Consider the following 22,860-nt stretch of genomic DNA (forward strand, 5'->3'; position numbering starts at 1 on the left):
CATGCAATGTGTTCTGAGCAGACAGCAGACAGCAAATGTTATAACGGGGGCGGGTTAGGGAGGTATTTGTGTGTTGGGTGGGCGTGACTGTCTGTGATAAATACTGTGATTAAACAAACAGCTGCAGAAACCGGGCACGTCATTGTCCACCGCCCACGGCTCGCAAAACAGGGGAGCCCGACTACCACTGAGCTGGTATTTTAGCCTCTCGTTACTTTGAAAATAAATTCATCAATTGAATCGAACTCCGAGGAAAGTCAGAAGAGAGCAAAGAAATGGTGATCACAAGTCGTATTATGTGGATTGTTATTGGGTTCAGGTGGCGACTGAGGCAGCGTCAGGAGAGAAGGCAATAGGAAGGCTGCAGGTCCGGTCTACTGCTACCCCTGTGGATCCTGTATAGCACCATTGCCAAATCCATTACCCATGAAACGCATGCCTTAGAAATACAACTAGCGGGAAAACGCTACATTAACTCTTGTATTTTAATCTTCAGAGAGATCTGGCTCAACTTGAAGTTACCTGATGCTAGCGTGATGCTAGCCAGCTGCTCCCTAAATTGCTTTGTTGCACTGAACCTCCAATTCTGTTGTACTTTTGTATGATGATAAAGAGCATTCATTCACTTGCAATTCTGTGTTATGTGTTTTTATTTGTAGATTTATAGTTGTTGTTTTGCTACAGCCATATACTTTCATTCAGAAAGGATCTCATCTCAATTTAATTCTGACTCTTGTGGGCTTTTTTGTACTGTGGATGCTTTGCAGATTTTCACTTTTCGCAGGGAGCTTCTGGTCCCCTTTTACTGCGATAACTGACGTAATACTGCACTCTGGTAACCACAGCTGCCAGTGTTTTCCTGTAAAAAACTACATTTTTTTTCTTCACAGTGCGAGGTTGCTCTCGTCCTGCTGGTGTTAAGAGAACAACCCCCTAATGAAGACCACAAAAAGGAAAAAAATAATCCTGGACTTCAATAAGGGCAAAGCAGAACCAGCCAGGCTCAACATCAACTGGGACAACGTGGAAATTTCCACACCATCCAATTCCTGGGCTTACAGATCTTTGAGGACATGTACTGGACGGCCAACACCGCGGCTGTGATAAAGAAGACCCAGCAGCAACTCCACTCCTCAACCTAAAGAAGAAGCTGCTGGTGAAATTCTACAGCGCCACCATAGAGAGAATCCTAATGTAATGCATCACGGCGTGGCACGCAGGATGCTCTGCAGCGGGCAGGAAAGTCCTAAAGAGGATTATAAACGTGGCCCAAGAGATCACTGGCTGCCCCCTGCCTAGCCTGCAGGATATTTTAAAAACTGTTACCATTGGGCTGACAGTTCAGATCCCACAACCCCTGAAAGGAGAGACTGAGGGATAGCTATTTCCCCAAAGCTATCAACACACTAAACCACGGTCGTGAAACATAGTTTTAAATTGCAGTGTCCCAGTTTTAAGGGCAATATCCCGGTTGTGTATAATTTTTATTTGAGATGTTTTTGATTTTGGTTCTAAAACAGTTGTTGTAAAAGCAGTATTTTAATGTTTTTACATTCCATTGTTTGCTTTAGTTACACTTTGACTTCATTTCCAAAATATTGTGCAATGGAACGTATTTTTGTTTTCATGTTGACTTTGTTAGTTTTAAGTGCAATATCCCGGTTCTAAGTGCAATATCCCGTTTTTTATTTTATATGTAAATACTTTTTATAAGAGATGAAAACATTTTATCTGGAGCGCAACTGTAATTCTGTTGTACAGTGCTACCTCCACTTACAAATGTCTCTAAATACATACAATTTAGGCTACAAAGTACCTGAACGGGTAAATATTGCCTCTAGTTACGAAGGTGTTTAAGGATACAAAGTAAAAAATACAGAACAGTACGCACTGCCATCGGTCTCTCCTAGAGTTCTACCCAGCATAACGATGTGTATGCGTGAATCCCAGCACGCTCTTCGAGTCCCCTTTACATTCTGTGAACAGTCTACTGTTTGCTACCGCTATCATTTACAATGAAAAACATGCAGAAAAGCGTACAAGAAGAAAAGAAGAGACTCTTTCTGACCATTAAAACCAAGCAAAAGATAATAGGAAAGGTATGACAACACACATCGCCGTGCAGGAGTAGTTCAGAGACGACAAGGAGGAGGATGCAGCCATCATTCAATCAGCCCAAATTAAAGACATTTTGGCAAAACTCTATGAAGTCTACGAATTTGTGGAAAAGGATCACCCTGAAGAAGTGTGGACATGTCAGGCTACCGCTCATTATCATGATGTCTGACTCACGCATTTCCGCCGGGCGAAAGCAGGGGTCTTTGGATCCGTTTTTAAAGAAACACGAGGCAAAAAACACTGCTAAGGACAAATTAACGAAGAATCCAGTTAAATGGTAAATTAATGTTTTGATTATTTCCTTCATTGTTTGTTTTTTGTTTTGAAGGATTTTATACATCTGATTATGAAGGATTTTATACAATCGAATACAAATTACATTTAATGCAAAAGATATTCACTGGCTGGGCTGTAGTGCGATGTCAGGGCACCCTGGTGGAAAATGTTGTTTACAGGAACGGCGGAAATGGGACATAAGGCTGATAAGATAATCAGCACATCCAGACGCAGAAAGGCCCTGATGACGTAGAAACACTCGTTCTTGTTTGGAGTATTCCAGACATCGCGACACCCTTCGACGAGATGGTGAATCCTAGGGGGGGGCTTCCTTGGCACGCCCATGGTAGGAGTCGGCACGCCATTTTGCGGGGAGAAGATGGCCATTAGGAGAGAGCTAAGGGACTTCAGAAGAAGGCTTCACACAGACTAAAACGTCACTAATTCGGCCGTTTTCGATGGAGTACACTTAGTTAAATTGTCAATGAAATGAAATCTGCCCCCGTGTGAGAATGTCGGTTTTTCTGTTCATCTTTTCCCTCAAGAAACGAGCGCGTATAAATTGTTGGGTGAATTTAGGTTGTGTTTGGTTAATGGAGTCAGATAACTAATTCGAACAACTTGGTGTAAGGTACATTTTGATATTTAATTCCTAACAATTCGTTTGTTTATTTTTACATTTTGTGCCCCTCGTTTTATTTTTATTGTGCTGTAATCTAATTTTAAAATGTATTTGTTTCATGTTTTGATGCTCTTTTACGATTTATTTAAAAAATATGTCAAACTCTAGCATAGGCTTGGAACGGATTAGCGCGTTTCCATTCAAAAGGTGCCTACTTACACACGTTTCAGGTTACTAAACTACTCCCAGAACCAATTAAATTCGTAAGTAGATTGTAATACAATGATAATTAAGGTGATTGTGATTCTGCCCAACATAGGCACGGATAAATTACAAAGTCAACAACTTTATGAATGAAATGTCAACAAATCACACGATTTGATATTGCACGTGAGAAATATGTTAAACTAATTCACACAGAGGGGGCGGGAGTGACCTAAGGTGGAGGCGCAACAGCCGAAGGCTGCCTGCCTTGCAGCGGCAGCGTCCGATGGCACAGACAAGCGAGCCATGGCCACTTGGGATCCGCGCATCCTAGAGGATGAAACTGGGGACGGAACCCGCCAGTTTGCCACCAGCGACGTTAGTTTGGGTCGTGCATTGACCGGCTTCGTTCTGTGCGTCCTGATCGTGTCCACGCTGCTGGGCAACACGCTTGTGTGCGCCGCCGTGGTCAAGTTCCGCCACCTTCGCTCCAAAGTCACCAACTCTTTTGTGATCTCCCTGGCGGTTTCTGACCTGTTCGTGGCCGTGCTGGTTATGCCGTGGCGCGCCGTGTCTGAAGTGGCGGGTGCGTGGATCTTCGGCCGTTTTTGTGACACTTGGGTCGCCTTCGACATCATGTGCTCCACGGCGTCCATTCTCAACTTGTGCATCATCAGCATGGACCGCTACTGGGCAATCTCCAGCCCCTTCCGCTACGAGCAAAAAATGACGCGCCGCTTTGCTTTTGTCATGATCGGAGTAGCGTGGACTCTCTCCATCCTCATTTCCTTCATCCCCGTGCAACTCAACTGGCACCGGGACATGCGCGCCCTTAAAGGTATTCCCAAACACATTCTTATTAGGCACAGAAAGTATAGTGTTCCTCCCCACAAGTATGCAAATACAGTACTCCCTTTTTTCGCGGCAGTTGCCTTCCAAATATGATAATCATACCCACTAATTAGAAAACGTTATTAATTAAATACTCTATTACTGACTCTATTATACATTGAAACCAAAGAGCAAACCCAACTTGAAGTTAAGATTATCGCATATACAATATAGGTCAAGTGGTTTTATGTATGTGTACAACTCAGACCGCTACGTCATTGACACACAGGCAGGAACAAGTAGAAAAGGGGTGGGGCAATTGTTTTGCTTATCAGAATGCATAACACAATGAACATAGAATATCTGCAAAGTAGCGAAATGGTAATAAATAAACCATGATACTTCAAGAGATTACTGTATGATGCAAAATATTCCACGCCACAGTTAACTCAAGAAATTTAGACTCAAAATCTAGCCATCTGGCTTGTTTAATGTAGAGCTGTGACATCATTGAAGAAACACAACACTTTCAAAACAGCGAAACCCATTAACACAACATGTGGATTAACCTGCTAAATAGACGGCAATTGTAGTAAACAGTGATTGCTTGTACCACTCATTTCTGCTTGAGTTATTCTCTGAGTTTTAGCTCCCTGTTAGTGTTGGGGTAATTTTCCATTAAGGCTACGACGGCCTATCATCAATTGGTACCGGTTAGCCTCTTTTTGTCTGCCCGGGCTTTGTAGTATCATTACTGCTTCCACCTGTGACACAACGCCTAAGCATTCCTGACAAAAACTACAGAAAGTTTGCTTGAAACACTCTTAACCTCTTCAACTAATGAACATGTAAAATAATATGGAGACGGACTTGGTGCTCCTCCAATGATGTCACATCTCAGGATGACATAGACAATACACGCTGTCTTCAAAAAGCGTTATCTCGGAAATATGTGTATGTATATATATATATATATATATATATATATATATATATATATATATATATATATATATATATATGTACAGTGGAACCTCGGTTCTCGACCATAATCCGTTCCAGAACCGTGTTCGAGAACCGATTTGTCCAATCACCGAAATCATTTTTCCCATTAAAAATAATGTAAATCGTTTTAATCCGTTCCAACACCCTGAATGTTTACCATGAATGTTTAACGTAAACATGAAGCTAACCCAGGCTAATCGTACATTCGCGTTATCGTAATCTTCCGTACGAAAGATTACGCTAACATGAACGTGTAAAAATAAAAGAATCAGGTCGTTTACAAGTCATTTAGCACCACAAGTGGCTAGCGCTTCATTGGAAAGGGGGCTCCGTTCCAACACCCTGAATTTTGGGCTCAGTTCCAACACCCTGAATGTTTACCTCGAATCTAACCCAGGCTAATCGTACGTTCGCGTTAACGTAATCTTCCGTACGAAAGATTACGCTAACACGAACGTGTAAAAAAAAAAGATATAGAAAAGAATTATGAATAGGATTTCTTACCTTTGTGGTGGTCAGCAGAAGGCGCAGGCAAGATCGGAAACTCGCACACCTCTTTCATATTTAGCTATTATGTCTTTCTTAAAGGCAATAGTTGTACGAACAACTTTTCTTTTTTCACCTGTCCTACTTGCACCGACCTTCTTCGGAGGCATAGTTAGGGGCCAAAACACTCCGTTCACCGATATTAAAAGCGAAAGCAAGAAGGGAAGCACGCACGTGATAACAGTTGGTCACGAGTTGTGGGGGCGATCTACACGATCTACACCCGTACGCCGCTAAGCATCGCACTCTAGCGTACGCCCTCACGCATTACCGGCGTTCGAACTCCGAATTTTTGACCAAACAGAGAAGCAAGAATTTCTCGACATTTTTGGTCGAACACTGATTTGTTCGAACTGAGAGACGTTCGAAAACCGAGGTTCCACTGTATGTATATATATATATATATATATATATATATATATATATATATATATATATATATATAGATAGATAGATAGATAGATAGATAGATAGATAGATAGATAGATAGATAGATAGATGGATGGTTAGATAAATTGATTATATGCAAAAACTGTGTACTATTTCACAACATTTTGCACGTTTAAAAAATACCGTTTCTCCACAGGAGACCTGCCGGACGACTGTAATGCCAGTCTAAACCGCACTTACGCTATTGCCTCATCCCTCATCAGCTTCTACATTCCAGTGTTCATCATGGTGGGTACTTACACACGTATATTCCGCATCGCGCAGACGCAAATTCGCCGCATCTCATCTCTGGAGCGCGCGCCGGTGCCGGCCACTGGATCGGGTCCAAACGCCTCTGCGCAGGACGAGAGCGCGCTGAAGAGTTCTTTCAAGAGGGAGACTAAAGTTTTGAAGACGCTTTCCATCATTATGGGTGTGTTTGTATTCTGTTGGTTGCCTTTCTTCGTGCTCAACTGTGTAGTTCCCTTCTGTGAGGCAGACGCGCCTGATGCTTCACCTTGCGTCAGCGACACTACTTTCAGCATATTCGTGTGGTTCGGATGGGCCAACTCGTCGCTGAACCCGGTCATCTATGCCTTCAACGCCGACTTCCGCAAGGCCTTCTCCACTATTTTGGGCTGCAACCGATACTGCTCCACCTCGGCCGTGGAGGCTGTGGACTTTAGCAATGAGATGGTGTCCTACCATCATGATACCACCTTGCACAAGGACGGCACGGGCATTGCGCCTACCGGTGCTCATCACAAGTTTGACCGAGTTTCACTGGTGTCTGACAGCGCTCAGAACCGCGATGACCTACTGCTGCCTGCCGTTTTGCACAGTCAGTGCGAGGCTGACATCTCACTGGACCTGATGCCCTTCTCTGAACCCTGTACAATCCCAGGTCATGTTCAGGAACTGTGAGAATTCGGGGCCACCATTCATCTCCGACTAACAAGTTGGAAGATATTTCAACTGATTTTGATAACTAAACACAAGTTCACACCCTATATTTATTTACCCCTTTGATGTAAACTTCCACAAGGCCTTCTCTACTATTTTGGGATGCAGCAGATGCTCGACCTAGGTGGTGGAGACCGTGGACTTCAGCAAGGAGATAGTATCCTACTATCATGATACCACCCTACGCAAGAAAGACAGCGGTACCGGCGTTATAACAAGTTTGACCAAGTTTCACTGGTGTCTGACGGCCAACAAAACCACAATAATCTGCACAGTCAGTGCGAGACTGACATCTTGCATGACCTGATGCCCTGCTCAGAACCCTTTACGGTCCCAGGTCATATTCAGGAATTATGAGGATTTAGGGCAACCATTTACTCCTACCTAACAAGTTTGAAAAAATTTCAACCCTGATTTTGATAACTAAACATAAGTTTACACCCTTCAGTCATCTATGCCTGCGACATCAACGGATATTGTTCCACTTCATTAGTTGAAGCCGTGGACTTCAGTAACAAGATGGTGTCCTACCATCATTATATCAACCTGCACAATGAAGCCACCGGTACTGGCATTGTTCAGCACAAGTTTGACTGAATTTAACCGGTTTCCGATGGCGCTCAGATCTGCTATGACCACCTGCCATCCACTGTTCTGCACAGTCAGGATAAAGCTGACATCTCGCAGGACCTGATGCCCTTCCCTGAATCCTGACCTGTCCCTGGTCACGTCAGGAACTGTGAGGATATTGGGCAACCGTTCATCCCTAATCAACCCATTAAGAAACTTTATACTGAAACTCCAATTTTGAAAAATAAACACCCTTTCTTAGCAGATACTCAAACTAAGGAGAAAAGGGCAAATCTATGGATTTTGAGCATGCAAGGAGAAACAGAGAGAGGGTCCTTCAGATAAGAGCATTAAATTCCCCATGTCTGTTGCTGGTGCAGTGCAACCTAGAATCAGTGTTACAAAGAACAAGGAAGAATACAAAGTACGTTGTTTTCCTAATCTAAATGCTCAGCTTCCTGCGACTTTTTCAACATGCAAGCGTAAGGTTTTGGGTACTTTGGGTGTCCGTAGCAGCAAGGTGGCGCACACTTATGTCAGCTCCCTCTTGCTGAGGCTCGTCTTATGTCAAACAAATACGAATTCCACTACCTATGAGTATACAAAAATGGCACGTTTATATTATGATGTATTTTTGATTATTAATCAAATCAATACATTGTTTTTTTCTTAATTACGTTTTTCTTTTTTTACCACTAGGAGCCGCTAAATAATACGCAATTTTTTGGGGGTTTGAACAATTTATTGACACTAGTAACATCAAATAAACAATGTGAGGTTTGAACAATTTTTCTCGACAATCTTAACAGCAATTAAGCATGTTCACAATTTCGTTATATGACGTTTTAACAATTTTGTGCTGGGTAAAAGGTCTCGGCCAATCAGCAATCCTGTTTCCCGAACCTGGAAACCAGGGGCGGTAGTGCTGCTGGCTGTCAGTGTTCAACAATTTTGATCAACACTAGTTAAATTGTAATCCATATTTTAAATGAACACTGTGTTGTATTTGATCACTAGATGTTGCTGTATTGTGTCCTGCAACCGAAAACGAGTTCTACAAACCACAAGGCAAAATACAGATTACAGAGACTTAAAGTGGTCAAACCACACAATTTTACTTCCCCCCAAAATTCCAAGCCTTTCACAAGATTTTTGTTTTCTTCTTGGGTACGCATATCAGCAAGATGACAAACAACCCTGACAGTTCCCGCTAGGCGGCAGTAGCTCAGGAGGTAATGTCGAAATGTCCTTGAAGAAGAGACTGAATCCCTGATGCCCCCGATAAGCAGGTTGCCTTGCATTGCTATCGGTGTGTGTGAATGGGTAAGTGTAAAGCACATTGTAAAGCGCTTTGGGAGGTCTTCAGTGACTTCAATAGTGCTATATAAATGCAGACCATTTACCATTTAGGCCAGCCTCATGTTATGTAAAATAAATACACATTTTTCAACCAACAAGGATTTAAAAGAATGCTTGTTTATATGAAATGTCATGTACTTTGGCTTATTAACTAAATTCTCATCATTTTTTTAACAAATGAAGATTTTTTTTTTACCACCAGAATGCGCTAAATAATACACAATGTCCCTTTACATAATTTTTTTATTAGCATTTGTTTTTCTGCACTGTATTTGAATACAGATTTTGGGTATTACAATTTGCACACGAATAATGAAACCAAGACATCAGAACCCGATTTTTCTCTTTGTTTAACTTCAAAGTCATATTTCTTTCATTTTTGGAGACAGTGAGTCAAAGTCATTGAATTTTGCAAATGATGAGAAACAGCATTTCTGGCTAATTAGCTAAAGGATGAAATTCAACCAGAACAAGGTTTATTAATGTATTTCGAATAAATGTTCTGTTTTTGCAATAAAATGATACAAATGAAGATTTTTATGTGAAATGTTTGCATATCAAAAATGACGGTACACAGAAAGAGTTTAAAGAATAAAGGGAACCTTAATCCCTTAATCTTTCAATGGCCCGCCAGCGGGCCGCTAGACTCTTGTTAAACAAATATGTGTCTGTACAATATCACCAGTACCTAAAATATCATGCCACATATCATTGGAAAGCTTAAACCCTTGGGATTAATGACATTACAAAATAAACTCTTTAGAGAAACATCACGATCAGTCTGAAAGAAAATACCTGAAAACTATAAAGCCTGCGTAACTCACCATTACGTCCCCTTGCCTTCAACTTATTTAATGTCCGCAAAAATGGCTTTGTTACATTAAGGACAATCCATAGAATCCAACCCTGTAAAAATATTTACAGTCCGTTGGTTATCCATGATGAGGGTCAGCGCGAAGTTAAAATAAACTTGCGTCTTCCTCGACACGTATATTCCACCTGTCTCACTCTTATCTTTACTGCTGGGGCGCCCCTGGTGGCCGTTAGAAAAAAATGCATAAATTAGCCGCATCATTGCATAAGCTGCAGGGTTGAAAGCTCGTGACAAAAGTCGTGGCTTATAGTCTTTATGACTTTATGGTAACTCTCCTCTAACTTGGTTGTACTCCCACTAATCTTACTTTTAGCTGATGTTGCATTTATTTAATCATTAGATATCAGTAACATATAATATGTATGACTGTAACAAAATAATAACTATAGATCTACAAATAAAAACACAGAAGACAGAATTCTAGTTGAACGATTGGTCTTTATTGTCATATTCAATAGTACAACAAAATTGGAGGGCGTCTCCGTTCAGAATGAGAATGCGATGGAGAGAGCAGCCGGCTAGCTACACGCTAGCATCGGGGATCCCAAAGCTGTGCCAGGTCTCCATGATGATTAAAAGAGTCATGAATGTACTGGCTTGTAGTTGTAGCTACAGGTAATTTGTTTCATGGGTAATGTATCTGAGGCTCGGCCAGTGTGATTTGTTACGTAGCCGTAGCAGTAGGCCGGTCCTGCAGCCTTGCTTTGCTTTTTCTCCCGCTTCCTAGACTCAACAACTATTCACAGATCACCACTCGGTGGCGATCAGCATTTTTTTGCGCTCTTCTGACTTTTCTCACATCCGATTTAATTAATGATTTCTTTTCGAAGTAATGAGCCGCTAAATATTATCTGTTTCCCTGTCTTGCAGTTAGATTTTTGTGGACCCATCGACGTGTGCGCCCAACCCAAAAGCCACAAACACACGCACAGAGCCCTTGGTAACCTGCCCAGTGATAGCATTTGTTGTGTGTTGTCTGCTGCAGTGCACAATGCGCAATAAAGATCCACAAAGTATCAAAAGCGCAAGAAATAAACAGCGATACAGCGAGGGATTACTGTACAGCTATATGGATATAGACACTAACAGCTTGAATATTCATGTACCACGTAAATAGTGGGGTGTGTCATTTGAGGTGTCCTTAAAAAGTATTTCGTCTCTTAGGTATGTGTCCAAAGAGCCCTTATTATTTTGTTTTTTATTGCATCTATTTGATTTTATCTCACTTCTACAAAAGCTATCTAGCACGAAACACATTAGGTAGGAGGAATGGGAGGCAGGGCTGCGGTGCGGAGTAACTACAGGCTTTTCCCCACCTTTTTGTTTCAATTTGTCAGTGTAGCATGAAAATGGTGAAAACAAGAAAAGGCCTGTCCAAACCTCAACCCAAAACCTCAAAAATATGAAAAAAAAAGAGTTCATTTGAGCGTGTTTAAGAAAAGCACGTACAGTATGTGCACGCATCATAAACATGCTGACAGAGGCTGCAAAGATGACACAAGCCAGTAAATGGCTGCGAATGGAACAGTCCATGCAGCTCATTTAAGTCTAGAGCCAAAACATAAATATGTTATAAAAAGCATTATTCCAAATACTAAAACGTACAAATATGCTTTTTTGTGTTTTATTCTTAATATAATAATGTGAATGGTTTAGTGCAGCTTATTTGTAAGTATCAATCCTCTGGGAAAGGTTTCAGTATGAAAAATCCCCATTAGATTACAAGAGTGGCTTTGATATGATCTTTGTCCTCACATCAAGGGAGCACTCACTTCCTAGTCTTGCTTTCTGTATCCAGCAATTGAAGTGTGTAGGCGGCCCATATAGCAAATCGGTAATGAATCAGTGTGTGAGAGAAGCGACCACATGGATAAGTACAGACTGAGCTTTTTTCTTGACCAAGTCCCTTCATCATTATCTGGTCTGAGAGGAATGACATTTCATACATGTATGAAGGAATGCGATTGCCATGGTGACCAAAATCTTGTGATCACGTTGCCGGAAACATCGGGCACTGAAAAGTTCTTTAAAACTTCATGCATCACTTCAGTGTTATTGCAATACAATTTTATTTTGCTAGCAAAGTGCCCACTATGTTAATTGGAAGCATTGAATAGGTATTTGAGGTATCACAAATGCAACAAAAAAAAGTGAAAGTTCTGCTTGGAATGAATCCTTTGGCCAAAATTCACTTTACTTAAAAGTTTTCTTGGAAACAAGTTTTTTTTTAAGAAACTTAGCAATGTTCAACTGTTATTTATTAAACAAAAGCTCAAAACATATTTTTAGCTCATGAAAGAAAAAGGTTCAAGCTTTTGTTTGAGATGTCTTAAAACTATACAGTATACAGTAGCTACAAAACTAAACTTCCTGTAGGCCATCAAAAATTATGATCGCAAAAATTCCTTATTGGAGAAAAACATCGGGCATTGAATGAGTTAATAATGTATGGAGTGTATTTTTGCTTCATTGAAAAACAGAAATTTCCTCATCTTGAAAGAAGCACTGGGCGATTTAAAACCTTTGAAAGGTAGTGTATGTCCACAAACGAATCTTGTATGGGAGGGACTACAAGTAGTCGCATGTTGTTGTCAAACTGTATTTTTTTAAGCTTTCAACTTGCAACCAGATGATGAAAGTGCCAACAAAGATGAAAGTCAAAGCGGTGAAGGCCGGCCTGCATCACTTTTGAACCCCTACCCGTGCATCCGTCTCTTTAAGTCTGTGCGTGTTCTTTTTCAGATTTCTAAAAACCTTTGTGTTCTTTCAACGTGACTGGAACAAATACAACATCCACATGCACCACACGCACACAACTAAACACACCACAGTAAAAAACGTTTTTACACAACGGAGTGGATCGTTTGAAAATAAATTTCAATTATTGTATGAAAAATGTATTGTTAGTGCTAAAATGAGAGAAAATATAAGTTATCACAGCTTTAGGGCAGTTTTGCTTTGGATGGACCAAACTATTTTCTAATAGTGCTGCAGGACATTAGTTTTGAAAAGTACGGCTTTTTTGGCTCCCTACACTAAAAAGGTTTGGGTCCCTAACGGCTATTAAGATTTCTTGGCGCTTTGATGATACATTACCGATATAATTGAAACATTATACACCAAATGTATTAATTGATTATGCATTGTATTGAGTATATATCATTCTTCTATATTATAATATCCTTTAATGCAGTCATGCCCACCCCATTTCCAACATGGCTACTGTAAATTAAAAAAAAAAAAAAATTTAAAAAAAAAAACAAAGTTGATTGTGAGGGCCGTTGCTCTCAGAGCAAGTGAAAATTGTTGTGTTTTTTCACCGAAATCAGAAACAACGGCATCTGCCTAAATTTGCTGTTTTTTTGCTTGTAGCTGTTTTCAAAGAATATAATATCAAGAGGCACTGCCATACAAAAATGCTAACTACAAAAAGCTAACTGGAAAAGAACGCTGTGAAAAGGTGAACCATCTGGAAGCTGTTAAGATGGCCCAGCAGTGCTTTTTCACGAGACCCTGGGAGTCAAATGAAAATGCTACAAACTACAGCAGTGGTTCTCAACTGGTCTGACTCGAAGACCAACCTAATGAAAAGCTGTGACCCAAATAAAGAAAAAAATATCAATCCGTCAAATTTATCAAATGCATGGAGCGTACATTTTAAAGCAAAGTGACTTCCTTACTGTACTATATACACTCGCAAATAAGCCTAACTTGCAAACAAGCCACAACCTAAAACTACTTTAAAATATCCACATACTAAATATGTTTGGACCCAAAATATTGAAAATGTGTATTCCTAAACAACGATGATTACTTCATTTCTAGCTATCGATGTACTGGTAAAAATCTAGAAATATTTTTAAACTATTTAAGCTGGTACAATATTTGCATATTTGCCATCTTTCCCTTCTTCCACTCAATCATAGCTTTGATTGCTTTCCACTTTTCCTTTTTCATATCACTAACTTTCTTGGGACACATTATTATGGGCAGAAAAAGGAAAGAAAATGAACACAATCACAATAAAGCAAGATGTGGTCCCTCTCAGAAACGATTGGGCTCTAGCCTGAACAGGAAGAAGATATTAAGCAAGGCCTAATCGCCATCTAACTGTGAAATTGACCCTATGTCTGTGTACTGTAATTGACCCATTGTATTTTTTCTTATTATTATTATTCGCCTTGGACAAGGCCCGCGACACAATGAAAATGACTCCACAACCCACTGTTGGGTCCCAACCAAATTGTTTGAGAAACACTGACCTACAGTGAACTCAATTTCAACTTTCAAGTTGTTTATACGAAGCAACGATAAAGTCAAGCAACACAGAATCCCTGACCCATGACAAAACAAAATGTAAAGTGAAAAGATTCACTTTTCAGTGCAACAACAAATAAAGTATAAAATTCAAAAATAATATTTTACACATAACAAGTTTAACCTGAAAGACAGTGTCAAGTCAAATCATGTTTATTTGTATAGCCCTTAATCACAAGGAGTCTCAACAGATTATTGCAAACTACAGACTATTATTACACCATCCCCTGATCTAAAACCTACATGAGGGCAAGGAAAAACTCAAAAACCTCAACATGAGGAAATTGAAGAAACCTTGAGAAGGGACCGCACATGAGGTAATCCCCCTCCCAGGATGACCTGGCTGCAATGGATGTTGCAATAACAAATATTACTGTCAGGACCAGAACGGAAACAGGACCCACCTGCGTGATGTTTACCTCAAGTTTTATTGAAAGAGAGAGGAAGGGCTGCGCCCATGATCTGGTGTTCGCTAGGCGCAGGAAGCAAGTCGCTCTAGTACTCGGATTGTGATCCGAACACGGAAGTGGATCTTCCGTAGCGAGCGATGGTGATGTCAGGGGCGGACAACTAGTCGGTAGCCGGGACTGGGAGAGCAAGACGTGGTCGGGGTCGGAAACGAGTCGTGAGCCAGAACGGGAGAGTAGACGTAGTCGGGAACAAAATGGGGTCATAAGCCGGGACAGGAGAGCAGACGTGGTCAGGATCCAAACAGGTCGTAGCCGGAGACAAACGGGAGGAGAATTGGGACAGGCGGAAGTCAGGATCGAAAAAAGGCTTGCCGAGTAAACACGGAGATTCGCAGATGGACTGACAACAGGGGACAGACAGGACTGGGTTCAAATACTGACAGGGAGCCAATCAGAACCCGCGGCAGTTGGCGCCAAATGAGCGGACACAGCTGAGTCACATCAGTAATCATGACAATTACACAGATATTGTCAACATGAAATAGAGGTCATTCATAAGCTATAGAATATGAGTGTGTTTTCGGCCTAGATTTAGACATTTCCACTGAGGTTGCAGATCAAATCTCAGGGGGAAAAGCATTCCACAGAACCGGGGCCCGAATGGAGAACACTCTCAAACCTGCAGATGTCTTCTTGAGCAAGAAATATAAAAAAATATATAAATATTACAGATCTACAATAAATAAATTAAAGAATATTTTTTTTTCACTTAGAACAGGGGGATTACCATTTGTGAGGCCCCTTCTCAAGGTTTCTTATTTTCAGTGTTGGGAATAACGCCTTTATAAATAACACCGTTACGTAACGATATTATTTTTTTCAGTATCGTGTGGTTTTCCGCCGTTACAACGCCGTTATCGTTACTGACGGTCAAACGCGGTGCGTTCCTTTGAGTATATTTCCATTCTCGTCTTTTTTGATGATTTCGCTCTTTAATCAGCAACTACCATATAGTTAGATAGCAATTACGAATATGGTGTTTACTAATGCGCCAAATGACGGCTGATTCTAGAAAATTTTAAGCACTCTGACTAGTTGTTCGTGAACGAAACGTCTTTATGAGCCGGCTCTTAGAAGTCGGAGCCGCTACCCGCCATTCGAAAGACGCTTCCGTTCGAGACCCTCTATTTCTCTTGTTATTGGTCAAAATGCATTTTTTGGGGGAGTCTCTGCTCTTGAATTTGAATTTTTGAGTATAAAAAAGGTAATAAAATGTTTTGTACGTCATTCTTTTCTTTCTATATTTATAAATATGTTCAGTTTAATGTTTAAGAGTTAAGAGTTTATTTCCCTCCTTTTCGATTATTCATATTAATGCACAATAAATTGAAATGGAAGAATTAAACACATTCTCTTTCGGATATTTGGTTATTTTGTTTTTTTGATTTTTGCCCCCAGTTTACATGATACATCGCAGCAAATGTGCACCATCCAAAAATATTGGTTTCATATTTTTTCTCATTGAACATATGGTGTATTGCTTAATACTGCATATATTTTATCCCTCAATAATTTAATTTAACTATGTGTCGTTAGTTTTAGCACATTTTGAGCCACGTTTTGTAATTTGTTGTTAAAAATGTATGTATATATTCTCATTGGTGTCATAACCTATTTTCCTTCAATCACAGCATATCGTTTAGCTCCTCAGTGGCTTTGCTTTGCCATTGCATTTTTGCTTGCATTAGTTTGGTCTAGATCAGGGGATGGTGTCATAAGAGACGGCTCAGCTAAAAAGTCTCTGTAGTGCGAAGTGGAAGGAGAAGAGGACGACGAGGTGAGCGGAGAAGATGAGGTAAAATTTTGGACTATTTGATAAAGTTTCTGGAGCGAGCAGAGAGAGTGGGAAAGGTGAGATGGCACAACATTCATTTGGACAGGTAACTTAAAATTAGTTTTACCTGGTTATATCAGTATCAGAAATTATTTTCCCCCCATTTTATTAACACTCCACTTATTGAAACATAAATATTTTGTTTGTTTGTTGTACATGATTCAATTGTTTGTTTGTTTGTACATGATTCAGATTGAATCGTTTCTTGTACATGATTCAATTGTTTGTTTGTTTGTACATGATTCAAATTGAATCGTTTCTCCGGCGCCGTCACGAATGGCAGCCACTCTAGCAGCTCCCGTGTTATTTTCGATTGTTCTCAGTTATTTTCGATTGTTCTCAGCTTAGGGATGCTGCTGGAAAAGTGAATTTCCCTTCGGGGATGAATAAAGTATCTATCTATCTATCTATCTATCTATCTATCTAAACAATCAAAACAACCTGAAGAGCCATTTGTGTGCCAAAAGAGCCGGCTCTTTTCAGTGAGTCAAGCCGGAAAAGGCAGTTCTCTAAAAATAGTCGGAATTCCCATCTGTAAAACAGACCAGTCGAGTTAGATTTATGTATTAAACTCACTTTATATTGTTTACTGCTGATTGTTATTTTATGATATTTTGTTTGCACTTCAAGTGTAGGATAAATTGGTTGCTGGTGTCCTGCAATAAATATTACAGGGTTCCATAACACTACCAGTCTGTTCTCTAGTCAACTGAGACCAATACTGCTCAGAAAATTATTTTACATACACCTTCTTTAGTTTTCCCCGTTAACTAGTTACTTTTACTATATAGTAACTCAATTACTAACTCAGTTATTTTTTGGAAGAAGTATCGAGTAACTACAACAAATCACTTTTTTAAAGTAACGTGCCCAACACTGTTTATTTTCCTTTTGCTGAGTATTTTGAGTTTTTCCTTGCCCGCATGTTGCTTAAAGATCAGGGGATGGTGTAATTGTAACCTGTGCAGTCCTTTGAGACATTTTGTGATTCAGAGCCATACAAATAAATGTTATTTGACTTGAACAGATTAAAGATAAATGAAATAATATGTGTATGGATAGGTCCGATGCCACCGAACATTCTGAGAGGTTGCAAGTAAGAAATATTCATAAATGGCTGAAAACATATTGGTGCCATCATGCAGTAGGTACACCTCGTTAGAGTGGCACAGGTGCATTGAATGAAAGCTAACGAGCAGAACGAAGCATACTTAAGCATCTAGACACAGGACTTTCCATACAGTAGCTTGTCTTCCTGTCTGCTTGTGTGCAGTCACAGCTCCCTGGGTCGCAAACATGGGGCCTGGACTCAAGGCTGGGTGAGTTTTGATGCCATTTGAGGCACATTTTTTTTTTTTCTTTTGACTGTTTTTCTAAATGATTGTTCATCCTAACTTTGTGTTTAGATGGAGTTGGTAAGATAATGGATTTATTTAGTGCTGTTAAACCCACCTTTAAAGAGAAAATTATATATATATATATATATATATTAGTAGGCAATTGTGTTGCGGAAATGCATTAACTTGAATTTCCCGTTTTTATACTAATGGGACATGTTACACAGTTTAGAAAACAAAAGATTAGAAATGTGTCTAGTACTGGGTTGGGCCTGTCGGGTCTCTTCATCCATCCCACCAAATGAGTGTCTCTGTATAACTTCTGGCATTACAAATTTTCATTGGCGGCCACATTGGTGTAATGGCTGCTTGCAAAGGGCCTGATGTTACTTGTTAATCACGCATGTCACAAATCCAGGTGCTTTCTGTCTGCTTCTAATTTGCGCATGGCAAGACTTTTAGCATGCCATTCTTTAAACTCTAATTGAATTACTGGTTGACGTTTATTCACGATATTGGGCAATATGTTCCCAGCTTCGTAGCTGTGATTGCCTGTTCACTACTAAAAGTAATGTTTATATGTTTAGCCTTTAATCATGAAGAGTCTCAAGGGGCTGTTGTATGTATTCAAAGCATAACAAATAGCACATTTTAGTTTTGTAGCCTGAGTAATGCTGCATATACTTGACAGTTTAAATCAAACAAATTCGATGCCTAACGTAACTTGTTTCAGTCTCGAAAGGAAAAAATGTGTTATGATCCCTCATCTGTAGAAATTTGTAGGGTAGGCTGTAAATGTATAGCCAGATATTTGACATGATTTGTCATTGATCTGGGCTCTAGCGCAATGCATGTTGCATATCTAACTATAAATGCAAAATTCTGACTAGCTTTAAGTCAAAATGTGGCCATACAAGTTTATTAAATGATCAAAGGTAGCTGGCTATATTGGCTTTTTTTTTTTTTTTAAATGTCTTAATTGCATTAACATGTCAATTTAATGCAAAAACATTTTGCACAAGCTATATTGCATTCAGTGTTGGTTAATGTGTAGTATTACATTTAGTGCTTTTAACAGGATCAAATTTATTCTGACCTATTCAAAATGGATTGTTCAGAAACCAGACACCATGTACTTTGAAGTGTCTGCATGTTTTCATAATGTTTCTGCTACTCTGAAGCTGTGTCCGCATATTCAATTTTGCCTTTAAATGACAGCAATAGGAGGCATTGGCAAGCCCTATATAATTTCCACTATGCATTGCTGAGGTATGATTAAACTTGTTCAATACACTAAAAATGTCAGTTCAACACTTAAATCAATAATTAAAATTGTTACATCTATTTTAAATGTGTCGGTTGTGAACAGTTGAATCTTTTAAATTTATGTCTAATCGTTGCGAGCTTTGCAATATAGTAACCTTAACTACTTTAGACAGTATTTTACAACAAATACTGGCTTGTGTTTTCTGGCAAGAGAATTACTTTCACATCCATCATTATGACCATGATGCTTTGTAAAAAGATCTGTATAAAGGATGCAATGTTCATTAATAACTTTAACTCGTCACACAGATGTGTCGCAGTAAATTCTTGAACCGGTCACTAAGTTGTAACATCCCTAGTTTTAACTTTTCTTGTAGGTTTTCTTGGATCTGCTTGCTGTTAATCAGCAATGCTGCAAGTGCTCCAGTGCAAGAAAAATGTAAGCCTTGTGCTTAATATGGCTTTATAACCTTATCACCTACTGCATTTAAGTGTTCTTCATTTCTCAGATCCTCGGCGGCATCCTTACAAGTCCGTCTCTGCAACTGAAGGCCTGAGACCTTCCCTTATGGCATTGCAGCAAGATTATTCAAATGCATACCCTGTAGGCCAAGCTGCTGAACCCACTCCTGGAAGTGCTCCCCAATTAAGCCCCGCAACTCCTAGTGATGACTTTGCTGACAAGCACCTAGTTTCTCATGTGCGCAATGCTAACAAGCGTTCAAATGCTCCTTTAACATCTGATGGCACTAATGTCAATTCTCAAATTTCTGGCTTAAAATGGCCATTTCACAATCAGAAATCAAGCTATAAAACATCAAATTCTGATGAACAAGTTAAGACGATTGCGCCACAAGGTGTCTTAAAACCCCAAAGTTGGGCATCGTATAGAGATATGTATGAACTACCCTCTGAATCCCAAGCTGAAAGTCCTGCCACAGTAAAGGGACAGCATGCAGTAAAATCAGGTGGTGACAAAGAATGGAAAGGGTATAATCCACAAATCGGCAGTGCAGGTGACTACCAACCAGCAAGTTGGGCATCTCACGCAGAAGTCTATGAACCATCAGCTGTTTCCCTGAAAGGTGTTGCTGGGCAGGAAGTGTCTAATCCTGGTGGCTACTTGCAACATTGGTCAACATATCCTTCACCTGAACAGCAACCATCCAACACCAAAATTAGTTTGGTAGCTGCAAATGCTATCAAAAATCACCCAGGAGGGAAAGTGTCTTATGCCCAGCAAGGTTGGGGGTCGACGAATCCAATGCATGCTTCCCCTTTCAGTTATGAATCACTTGCCGCCACTGCTAAAGGACAACCTCCAACTTACTCTCGCAAAGGTTGGGCCGAATACAGTCCTTACAACATGCAGCATTCAACATACAAACCCTCAAGTGATAAAGGTCTGCATAGTCCCTTCCCAAGTTGGCCAGCACACACTGTGGTTGCTGAACCACCAACCTTTCCTGGAGCTCCTTCTGATGTAAAAGGAAGTTTGAGCAGCTCAAAAGGGCAAGAATCTTTTCCAGGTGACTATCTGCAACATGGTTGGTCAACATACAGTCAAGTATTTGAGCCATTATCTAGTTCCCAACAACCCTTTCCTGAGGTACCTCCCAATGAGCAGCAAATGTATACACCACCTCTGAGTCCTCCTGATGTTAAAGGCAGTCCTCTTGATGCAGTGAAAGGGCAACAAACTAATATTGGCATAAACAATCAACAAAAATGGTCACACAATCTTCCCAATGCTCCTCCTGGCACTACAGACTCCCATTCAGGTGGCAGCCTTCACGGTTGGGATTCATACAGTTTAGACAAGAGACCTTCTAGTTATGGTATTCAATCAATCAAAGATGGCAATGTTAAAGGACCAAAAGTAGTGAATGCTGGTGGTGACCTTCCTTATAATTGGGCATACAGTCACAACTATGATCCGTCACATTCCCTTGGCGCTCCCACTCGTGGTGTGAAGGCGACACACCCTAGTCAAGTAAAAGGCCAACATGCATCTAGTCCTGGTGGAAATTCTCATAGTTGGGCAGAATACAGCCAAATTTTTGAACCACTTTTCAATAGCCAACCACAAACTGAGAGTGTTAAAAGGACCTCTCCAGGTGTGGCTAATCCTGGTGACCCAACTCAACATAGTTGGGAATCATACAGTCAAGTCTACAAGCAACCAAGTTACCCAGTAAATGGTGTGAAGGGCAAGCCAATGGATAATCCTAATGAGAACCAACAAAGCTGGTCGATGTACAGTCAAGTGTTTGAACCGTTATTTGAATCTCAAACTGGTCCTCTGAACCCTCAAAGTGTCAAAGGTAAGACTGCATCAGATCCTGATGATAGCTTTAAACAAAATTGGCTGTACACTCCAGTCAATGAGCCATCAAATGTCCCTCCTGGCACTATTGGTGGCCAGCAAGTTTCTCTTCCAGGTGGAAACCTGGCAAATTGGGAAGAATACATTTCAGTTCAAAAACCACAAGCCAGTTACCAACCTGAATCTGGTATAACAGGGGGCAACTATCCCTTATATTTGCCTGGATCCAGTCAAGTTCATAAAAGTCCCACATACACTTCTGTGAGTTCTGACATGTTGCAGCAAGCACCTGGTTGGGTGAATGTGGATGCACCTGCTGGCAAGGGCCAATCGACACAAAGTCAAAGTACCAACTGGCCAACAGCACTTGGAAATCAAATGGAACACTCAATAATTCAACAATCTGGTGTTGATGTCCTACCACCCTTTGGAAAAGGCCACCCTACTGCAAGCTTCGGTGACAATTTGCACTCAAACTGGGCTTATTGGCAGTCTACCTCCAACCCCTCAATTGCTCCTTTACCCTCTCCTGGTGCTGTACATGTGAGTCTTCCTGCTTGGCCTGGAAAGGGAAATGCTGACTATGGTTCTAAAAATCCTGACTCTGGTTGGGACTCATTTACTCAAGTAAATAATCCCTACAACTATAAACCCTCAAGCTTTGGATTTCCAAACTATGCTGCTGCTGGTCACAACTCTGACCCTTTTGAGTGGGAATCACATGAGCGGTCCTACCCCAGCAAAGGTTTCCACCAGTTTTCTCACCAACCAAAGGGTATTTGGTCATCTCAGCATGCTCTTGCAAGTGACTTTGTGGAGAAAGAGGATTTGGACGCAGAGGACAAGGATGCACTTCCAACTTATGTCATCTACAACAGAAACGGCTACGAGAATCTAAGAAAAGAATTCACTAAAATGCGTTACAGGCAAAAGGACTGGTTTCCTTATCTGGCAGACCAGGGACCACCACCAAAACAATCCGACCATGCTTTCAAAGGTATGTACACATTTCTTGTTTCTTGACTTGCATTACTCAATTCCCCTATTTCTCTTTCACAGGCTGAGCTTCTGATTTTGCTTATTTGATCCCATGTTGAACTTGAATAAATGGAATGACAACTAAAACTGCGTTGTTGAGTTTTTGTAATCACATCTGTCTGCATGGAATACAGTATTCTATGCTTTCAGTAGAGGTTGGTACCATCAACTTTCCCTTTTGCGTTGATGTAAAATTTGCCTAAAATCTCAAAGCTGTACACAAAATAAATGGAATGCAGTTATTGAGCCATCTGGAGAAGAGCTTATGTAGGGCTCCTTTGAAACAGTCTGTCCCAAACTGAAATGGTCACTGCAAGTGTTCCTAACGTTGACTACTATGAGTTTGTGTGCAAATTTTTTTTTTTTTTTTTTTTTTTTTTTCTCTTCCTCCCTTTCAATTAAAAGCCTGCAGTATACTTTGGAATCTTAACTGTAAACCAAATGCGAAAATAGCTTAGCCTTACCTGGTCCCTGA

General features: G+C 40.4%; 2 protein-coding genes across 2 annotated transcripts; both read left to right on the plus strand.

Moving 5' to 3' along the window:
• The first annotated feature begins 3,725 nt into the window (after positions 1–3,725).
• On the plus strand, positions 3,726–6,955 carry LOC148347024 (dopamine receptor D5-like). The gene is made up of 2 exons (XM_088323434.1): positions 3,726–4,058; positions 6,189–6,955. Exons 1-2 carry the CDS (start codon positions 3,776–3,778, stop codon positions 6,953–6,955), a joined length of 1,050 nt encoding a protein of 349 aa, XP_088179560.1. The 5' UTR covers positions 3,726–3,775.
• Positions 6,956–17,596: 10,641 nt separating this feature from the next.
• LOC148347025 (uncharacterized) lies at positions 17,597–22,472 on the plus strand. The gene is made up of 4 exons (XM_088323703.1): positions 17,597–17,737; positions 19,399–19,460; positions 19,531–22,344; positions 22,407–22,472. Exons 1-4 carry the CDS (start codon positions 17,715–17,717, stop codon positions 22,409–22,411), a joined length of 2,904 nt encoding a protein of 967 aa, XP_088179829.1. The 5' UTR covers positions 17,597–17,714; the 3' UTR covers positions 22,412–22,472.
• Positions 22,473–22,860: the final 388 nt, after the last annotated feature.

Source organism: Urocampus carinirostris, chromosome 19, assembly GCF_059441175.1.
Source record: "Urocampus carinirostris isolate Australia breed hairy pipefish chromosome 19, RoL_Ucar_1.0, whole genome shotgun sequence".
Classification (NCBI taxonomy): Eukaryota; Metazoa; Chordata; class Actinopteri; order Syngnathiformes; family Syngnathidae; genus Urocampus; species Urocampus carinirostris.